Genomic DNA, 10000 nt, shown 5'->3' with positions numbered 1-10000 from the left:
GATTTTAGAGTCCTCATGAAAGACCATCACACCCAGAGTTGAGGGATGTATATGTTGATATGTAATTGAACTGGTTGTCAAGTGAAAAAATCTTTTGTAAATGATGGTTTACATTCATTCACTTATATTATGATCATTCGTGATGTTTATCGATCCATTCAGTAAAGGAGAAGACTTTAAATTATCATGTCTCTATTGTTAGTTTAGGTTGTTCCTTCATGATCAATGTGTGGTTGGTATTTTAAAGTGAAATCCAATTAATGATAGAAGTTTTGCAAATTTTATGGATTATAGAATTCTATATAGGTTTTCCATATGTTGCCCACAGTAAACAACATGTGTAAACAACTTTGAGGAATTCTATTAAATAAGTTAGTGCACTTGTTTGTGAATGTTGCCCCTTAAATTGTGTAGATAAATGGTATTATATCATCAATATGTTGTAATGCATATTTTAAAGGCTAATGATTACAAGTTCATCCTAATGATGGGGTGTTTGCATGTCTTAAGAATGAGTTTCATATACTAATAGTTTGTGTTCTTGCACATACATGCATTTCATGCTCAAAAATGAACTTTTTGAAACTATTGCCTCCAATATTTAACTATCACATTGTTTTCTCACGTAAAAATATTTTATTTCTAAAAAAAAAAAAATCCATAATTGGTCCTTACATTTCATTTTCTAAAGCAAAAGAGAACTTTCATTACCTCAATCATTTCTTAAAATATCAAATCATTCATTCATATTTCATTCAACATACATCATATAACGAATCATAAGGTCCGGATCAAATCCACTAGCTAATGTATTGTCGAATAGCTTTAGGTAATTGAGATTATCATTCACCCGTTGCTCATCTACAATTAAAAAGTCTAGAAATACAAATGTGTGAACTTGTAAGAGTTATGACCGTTACACTTTATAATTTTACCATACAAGCTTAATAACTTAGAAATACATTCTTCAAACTTTTGTGTGTAAGCGCTTTAAAACTCCATCACACATTATGTGCAAGGATATCAACCATCAATGAGATTATTTATGTTAGGAAGCTTTGAATCGTCCTAGACTAACAAAAATCATTGATGTTTAAATTGATGGAATTAAGGGATTAATACATTAGATAAATGTTGATTCCATTTGAAGTTGCTGCCTCTCTAAAGTTCTGTAACTATCTAATATGTGTGATTTTACGTTCTCTTATTGGATATTGATGTTTTTACTTACTTTACTCAGTCACTTTACTCTTATTGCTGCTAAAATTTGAAAATATGGTAGTAATGTTGAAATTACTATCTTCGATTTTTTATTTGAAAATTTTTAAGCAACAACAACTGTTGCTCGTGCATGTGAAAAATCCAATTTTAAACGTAAAACTCTATCTCACTACGTGATGAATAAATAATAGTAAACACATACCCATGCAAACCTGTCGAACAACTGCAAAATAAGTGTTAGTTCCTACGTCACAAAAATATACAAAATGCAGTAGTTTTGGTGAGTAAGGTCATCTCTGCAGGGAAACAGTAGCAATTTTCCTATTTGGCTATTTATAATTATACTATATATATAATTGAGGGGGGAGGGGTTGATTTGATATTTTATTTACTATGCTAAATTAAGAAGAAAAATAATTCAAACTAGAAATAAAATAAATTAAGCTAAAAGATAACCAAAATGACTAAACTCTAGCCTATGCACGAATTCCTGTTCGGAATATAAAAATGTGTTCATCGACTATAATCATGTTTATTGGTTTATTAGATAAATTGGTTATACTTGATCTACATGTGTTCACAACCAACTTTTCCTTATTTTATCAATAATTAAGGTACAACCGTTATCTTTTCCCTAATCGAGTAAGAATCCTAGGTACAACCGTAGTATTACTGACTCGACAACATTGAACACTAGAAACACCCAATTCAATTTAAAAAAATTCCTATAAGGATTTGTTCAAAATTGATTTTAATTCCTTCCTAGAGTATTCTTCCTCTAGGTTGCTACTCCAATGAAAAGATTACACAATTACGGGTGTCAATCTTCAATATAGCTATGAAATCTCAAACTAATACGTGTCCACAAATATCAATTTAAGATTTCTAATCTCGCAAAGTAAAGTAATTAAAAATACCCAATACTAATAAACATTAAATTAAAATTCAAACCCCCGACGCCTCCAGCTCCACCTGCCACACATGGTTCCCCCAATGTGACTTGTCTTGTCATGCCTAGTTTGCAGGGTATTAGGTCAACCGGAGATTTACCCAGAGCGCACTTGTCGAATAGCGGTTGCGGGTTCTCACATTATAAAAATAAATAAATTAAGACCAAGTATCACAAATTCATATCTCAAATTTCAATTCATACCTAAGCTAGAAAATAAATTGCTCACAATCCATGGAAATCGAAAACACAAAGCGAAATAAGAAGTTTATCATGCCTTCAATATTTGGGAATCGACAAAGAAGAACAAGAGAATGAAAGAAGAATGCCCGGAAGTCGTCTGCACTGCTTTATGGCGCCTTTTTGCTTGTGTTCTCCCTTCTCCCTTCCAAGAGTGATATCGTGTGTGATAATGTGGTACTGCATTTCTTTCCCTTTCTTCAATTGCACATCACCCCTATTTATTTCTCAACTTTAGATCCCCTTTGCAAAATACTCCCTCTATCCCAAACACCCTGTAACATTTCATTTTTTTTGTTCCAAACTCACTGCAATATTTCCAAATTTAGAAATAATTAATAATATGTATATACATATATTAATATACACTTTACTTTATCCCATCACATCACATCAGTCAAATAAAAAATAAATAATCATTTCTCTCTCCAATCACATCACTTAATATCCAAATTATGTCAAATTACCATACTTAATACTCCCCATCTAAATTCCCGTGTCAAACACAAATGTTGCACGGTGTTTGGGACGGAGGGAGTAATATTCAACAGTCCTTAAATTATTAATTTACTCCGGATGATTTCTTTGTAATTTTTATTCTTTTTTTTTTTTTCACACAACGGTTTCCTTAGGCATGATTACGCCTAAGACTTTTATGCATTCTGCTCATTTTTCACCATAACATGCCCAAAACTTTGTCAACTTCATAAAACCTATTACACAATTAAAAATATAAAATTTTACACCAAAAAATCACTCAAAACATAACAAAATATTCATCTAATATACCACATATCAATCCAATTTATTGTGCATTCCTTCGTAACAATTTTTGAACGTGTCTTAATGAATTTTGTTTTGAAAGCATGATTTGCATTCAATTATTGGAATTACGTTGTGTTTGCTCAATTTATGTAAAGAGCATATTCTCTCTCTGATTTTTTTTTTCTTATACATTTTCTAAAAAAATTAATATATTACATATATATTCATTATTTTTATATTATTTATACAATTTTCTATACCTCACATAAAAACTATCATTTCAAATTATTTCATAAATCAAACACACTTATTTTTCTATTGAAAAAATAATTTATTGTTCTCCTAATATTATGGTCAACTCACACTACATAAAAATATAAATTTAGTAATTAATGTGTTCTGTTTTACTTTCCTATAAGATTTTTACCTATCATTTTATTTTATTTTTCTTAAAAAATATCAAATAAATTATTTTATATTTTATATTTTTGTATTATATTACCAATCAATTTTACATTTAAAAAACAATATTTTTCTTTTATAACGTGAAAATTCACATTCGCTGTTCGTCGAGGGTCAGACTATCTTGACGAGACGATTTTTAACTTCTATTTTGGTTTTTTTTTTGGCCTGGGTAGGGTTGGGGTGGAATTTTGGTTGATTCAATGCTACACCAAAATAAATGAAGAAATTTGAAGACAAAAAATAATGCAACAAAAAGTTTTTATATTTTCTTTCATATAAATGAAAATAATATTACATTACATTCGTTCCATAAAAAGAATACTATAGATTTTTTGGATGTTTTATTTGAATATTAATTAGTATTATATTAATACGTAGTATAAATCAAGAGAAAAAAATACAAAAACATCTTTATTAGTCTCTTATAATACAAATACAATGACATTTGTGGAGTAAATTATACAAATATAAAGATATTTTTAATGTTAAAGACAATGACGCAAAATGCAAACGGTTCTTTCTTATAAGACGGAAGTAGTATATAACTTCTGTCGTTTCTTGATTTGTTGTAGTATGAAATTGATTTGAAATAAAATATTAATTTGAATTTTTATTTAAATAATATTTTGATATAATATTTTATGGAAAAAAAAAAGATATTTTTTATGAATAGTATTAATTTCAATTTAAAATTGCAATTAAACACACTCCAATTAGTGTTGTTTTTTCATTTTCTTTTCTTCTTTGTTTTTCATTTTCAACATTGCACATCTTTTGCCATTTAATATTTGCATTTTTTATGCTGTTTATAACACACTCCGGGTGTGTTTGCTTGGGGGATTGAATTGGATTTACACTGTTCATTCAATTTTATCCCCTAAAAAATATCAAATCAAACGTCAATTTTTCATTTTTTATATTATACTAAAAATCAGTTTTACATTCAAAATATCACATCAACACCTATTTATATCACATCGTACAACTATTCAAATTCAAAATTTTTACTATTCAAATCTCAACTCAAAATTCAAACCTCCAAACAAACACACCCGTCCAAGTAGTGTATTACTAAAAATGCATTTTTTAAAACACTTTATTATTATTATTATTATTATTTTATTTCTAAACCTGCTGTTTAGATAATGCATTTTCTACATTTTATTACAATAGACACAAGTTTTTGGTGCTGTTTACAGAAAGTATTATTTTTTTAATGCCTAAACCTGTTTAGACTAATATAATGCAAAATCGTAATGTCTTTTTTGCACTTATTACTACCAAAAAAGAATGAATCAATATTCGATCACACTCAAAACCTGCTCTGAAAAGTTTTCGCATAAATTTCAATGCACAGAGAATATTTGTTAAAATTTTGGCGAAATTATCGGAACTTACAAGGACTAAAATCTAAAATGGTACTTTATGCACATTATTGGGAAATAAGATAAATTACTTTCTTGGTTGGTGTTCCCGTCAATTTTTATCTCAACTATTTTTTTCTTAAAAAAATAAATTAAAGTCATTTCTAAGTAAATAAATATATTTATATGTATTTAAATATTTATTAACATAAATTAATTTATTTTAATTATATAAAAAATAAATATATTTATATATTTTTTTGTATCATATATAAAAATTCTCTACAAAATAATGTTGCACGGCATGAATTTAATTGGAATATAATAGTTTATAAATCAATTAAAATATTTTCTAAATTCATTTTTCATCAAATACATATTATAACGTAAATAAACAACCAAATATTAGTTCAAACATACGTTCAAGTACAACAACTCCACACAAGCAACCAAATGCACCCAAAATTCAAACAATATTTTGTTTGGGGGTTTTGGAGGATTGTTATTATCCTTTTTAAAAATTTTCTAAAATTATTAAATCATATATTTATTTTTATTTTTATATTTAAAAATTACATCAAAATATATTGATATAAAATCAAACAATCATTGGGATTCAAAATTTTATTATTCCAAATCCAAAATTCAAACCTCCAATCAAATGCATTCAAATTTATGTTAAAACATAAAATTATCCTTATTACCCGAAAAAAGGACTTGTTTCCTTGGACATTTTTGAAGATTTTTTATATTTATTTAAATTGAAAGTTTTCTTATTCAATATTCAAATCTCCAATATTATACACCCAAAATGCTTATTATGCACAACAAAACTTTTTATTCAAATAAAACAATCAAATTTACAACAAAAGTAAATGACTAAGCAAGGAAATACTTACCTTTATCCATAATCTTTTACTGGAGTATTATATTTTATTTGAGATTTTACTGAACTTTATGTAAATTTATTTCATTTGGATACAATTTTACTGTTCTTAATTTATAAAATAGAACAACAAAAGCACATGTACAAAATACAATAAAAAGTGTTGAAATTATACCACCAACCTCTATTACATCACAAAATTCATTACTATCACATTCCTCTCTATAAGGGTTGCAATCCCTTTAAATTTCTGACGTGCGACTACTCAACACCGCCTTTCTCTTACACGTATCATAATATTCTCTCACCTCTAAATATTTATATTTTACATCATTATATTTAATATTAAAAATATTATAATATCATATAATTTTTTCTATAAGTGTTCTTCTATTAGTATTATAAGACATTAATAAAAGTATTTTTGTAATTTTTTATTTGTACTACGTTTTGATATAATAATTAATATTAAAGATCAATACGCAAAAAAATATATGAGATTCTTAGAGTTGAACGGAAGTGATATTATTTATATTACATTTCAAATAAAGGGTTCAAACTCAAACCAAAGGCAAACACCTATAAAAACTCATTTTGATATGTTTCATTATCACTATTATTATTTTTTATGTATACGGATAATAAAATCTTAAATAGAAAATAATTAGGGAACATTTTAAATAACTAACAGAGTTCGGATGTTGTTCCTCTATTATTGCGTTTAGTTACCTTACCTTCAATATAGTGTGTCCCTCCTTACCGACATTTGCCATATACATTTAAATTTTTTATTTTATTAATTTTTTGTTTTAAAAATAATTATATAATATGTAATCAATGATATATATTCCACTAACCTAACCCAAACTTTGAAGTGAGATAAGCAAAGTGATAAGAACTCCCACATAATATTGTCTACGGCAATGATTGAAATCCCACATACTTAACCGAAACAAATCTTAAGGGCACGGGCACGGGCACGGCACCAACAGATATCTATCTACACTCTTAAATTGGAATTTCGGACAATCAATCCATAATAAACTAGTTTCAGCAAGAGGACTAACCTCGACTCAATCCGAAGAAAAGAGACCGTTTTATTCCCTCTCGATTTGAATCGTTACATGGCTGATGTTGTATACCCTCCTGATGTAGTCGACAACTTTGTCCAAAACCATGTCGGCATCGGCTTCGGGCCTAATCTTCACATGGCACGCTAACAACACTTTCCCGACGGTAATTGCCCAAATATGAAGTTCGTGAATGGCGACGACCTCCTCCATCTCACAAAGCCCCTTTTCAAGTCTCGTCGCGTCGATCTCCCGGGGAGTGCTCTCCATAAGAACCTCGAGAATGTTCCTCAGCATTCTAATCGTCGTCGCCAGAACTATGACCGAAAAAATTAGAGTGCAGATCAAGTCGACGATTTTCCATTCCGGTTTGTACCATATGATAGCTCCACCGATCATGACTCCGATGCTTTGGATAGAATCTCCGAGCACGTGGAGATAAGCCCCTTGAACGTTAATATTCCGTTGCTTCTTTTCATTTCCGCACTTTGAATTAGATTCTCCATCGGCCGGGGCGTCGAGTAGCGCCTCGTTGAGGACCGATTGACGCTCGTCGTGCTCGTGATGATGAACTTGGTTGTGGGAATGATGCCGAGTGACGCTCACTCCGTGGCTATATATGTGATCCTCGTCGGAACCGTGATCGTGATCCGTAATCCCGTGGTCGTGGCTGTGTTCGTGGCTGTGCCCGTGATGCCCGTGATCGTGTCCAAGCAAGATCGCCATTATAACATTGACCAACAATCCGAAAGCCGAGACGACAAACATCAGAAAGCCTTGAACTTCGCCTGTATCGTGGATGAGACGTACGATCGCCTCGTAAACGAGAATCCCAGCAAGAAGCCAGATCATCTGAATCGAGACAAGGGCCCCGAGTATCTCGATCCGAAAAAATCCGTAAGATTGGCGCGGATTGGCTTCCCATCCTGCGGCCCATAATGAAAACAACGAAATCGCAAAGGCAGCAACATCGGAGAGCAAATGAGCCGCATCGGTCAGAATTGCAAGACTGTTGGCTTTTATGCCCCCGACGACTTCGACGCTCATAAAAATTATGCACAACACAACTGCAATCAAAAGCTTTCTTATTGAAGCTGAACGCTCTTGTGCATCTTTCGAAGTGCTGTTCGCGTCGGAGAAACCGCACGCTGCTCCGGCGCATACCTTGCTCCCTCCATAGCCCTTCTCCGGCGATGCCATGTCAGTGTACGCCTCAATATCGTGTCTAGAATGTTCATTTTGAGCATCCATCTGCATATAAAATCAGACATTCCATCATTAATCGACTAGCTCTGTAAATGCAGAGAACAAAAGCTTTTCATATTCCATTTCTTAAGCTAACTCTGGAAAACATTACTAGAAATTAAAGATAATCCCACCAGTATCTTAATGTAATTCAGTAAAAGGGATGGATTTGCATGATAGAAATTTCTTCTGTGTGCAGTGAAATTGAAAGTAAAGAAGGGGGATTTCGAATTAAATTAACTAAAATCCTAGAAAATAACTAAAATTAAGGAAATTTAGATAATTAGAATGGAATCGACAAAACAAAACTTATATAATCTGAAAGTCTAATCCAAGAAATGATTTCGTAATGGGATTTGCAAGGCATAAGACAATCTCGTACCAGTAGTGTGTGCATTCAACAGAACACAATCCTAAAGCTTCAAGCCCCAAAAAAAACTAAGGCATATATATATACAGGAAAAAGATACCATGCTTATCATTGAAATAAAAAAACAGAATACAGAAACTAATTTCAAATATCACAAATCATAAGATAAAGCCTAGAAATTAGAAAGTATTACAATCAGGATGAAGGTTTGGGCCAAAAACAGACAATAAGGACAGACAAAAGAGGACAGACAATTCAAAAGAACAAGAGATTTATAAATTACATTCTACACTGGCATTATATATGAAAGGATCAAAAGGCAATCAAAGCAAGTGCAGTTATACTCTTTTTTCCCCAAAGCTTATAACATTTCACGCATATTGAAGAACAGGCGAATATTCAATCTCACAAAAAGTAGGCGATATAAAGAAGAATCTTCAGACAACTACTGTACAGGATGTTGATAAGATTATTAATGGTGTAGCCAGATTAAGAAAGAAACCTTTCGAGGATAGCCGAACCCGAACAGAGCTCGACAAACTTTTGGTTTTGGAGAAAGGGTGTGGAATATGCCGCGCAATCGGGAAATCAATTGTGCAAAAAGGTGAAGACGTAATAAAGAAATTGGTGCCTCTTTTGCAATTGACGCTCGATTTTAGGGTTCTCTCGGGAGCGGCGATTGTGAGAATCTTTTCGGCTTACGAAAATGCAGGAAATTTTAAAAGCTTTGTTGAGAGCTTGAAATGATATGCAATTTGGACTGATATCATGATATGCTGTTTTGTTACAGCTGTCAATGATTGGTTGATATTAATGGATGATGGGCTAGGCTTGTTTGGACTAGAGTTCGTTTGAGGCGGCGTAAAAACAGTATACCTTTCTTATATATTCCATAAATTTCCGGTTTAATAGTAATACGGACAATAATTGTTTAATTAGTTAACAGTATCCATTACCATTACCATTATTTTTTATTTATTTATTTTTTTTACCTTTATAATTAATTGTCTTTATAGTTTTTACTATAAAAATTAATTACCTTTCATATTATCTTTCACAAGGAGTCCTCCGTTCCAAACACATTACAATATTTATAAATTAAGAAATAATTAATTATACTTAATCTATATTTTCACACTTTATCCCATCACATCACCCTAATAAAAAAAATATATATACATTTTTTTTATCATATCACATAATTACTCAATTATCCTACTTAATACTTCTCACCTAAAATTTTGTATCCAACTTAAATGTAGCGTACTTAAATGTAGTTTGGGACGGAGGGAGTACCTTTTATCAAGATTTGATTATCTCCAACAAAAAAAAATAAAAGTATTTGAAATTTTAAAATTTAAAATTTAAAATTTAACAAAAATTATTTATAAATATATATGTTCGATTTATTTCGAATAATTTTAA

At 30.6% G+C, this 10000-nt stretch overlaps 1 protein-coding gene across 1 annotated transcript; it reads right to left on the bottom strand.

The window, feature by feature from the left end:
- Positions 1-6779: 6779 nt before the first annotated feature.
- On the bottom strand, positions 6780-9334 carry LOC127255919 (metal tolerance protein 1-like). Its single transcript, XM_051281693.1, has 2 exons — positions 9078-9334; positions 6780-8211 (listed from the first exon to the last, which is right to left on the bottom strand). The coding sequence occupies exon 2, from the start codon at positions 8209-8211 to the stop codon at positions 6988-6990; it is 1224 nt and encodes a 407-aa protein (XP_051137650.1). The 5' UTR covers positions 9078-9334; the 3' UTR covers positions 6780-6987.
- Between the last annotated feature and the right edge of the window lie 666 nt (positions 9335-10000).

Source organism: Andrographis paniculata, unplaced genomic scaffold, assembly GCF_009805555.1.
Source record: "Andrographis paniculata isolate CXL003 unplaced genomic scaffold, ASM980555v1 Contig54END, whole genome shotgun sequence".
Lineage (NCBI taxonomy): Eukaryota > Viridiplantae > Streptophyta > Magnoliopsida > Lamiales > Acanthaceae > Andrographis > Andrographis paniculata.
Note: the sequence above shows the minus strand (reverse complement) of the source record. Positions and strands in the feature narration are given on the sequence as shown.

Coding starts and splice junctions, on each gene's coding strand:
- LOC127255919 (XM_051281693.1), bottom strand. CDS start 8,211: ATGGATGCTCAAAATGAACATTCTAGACACGATATTGAGGCGTACACT.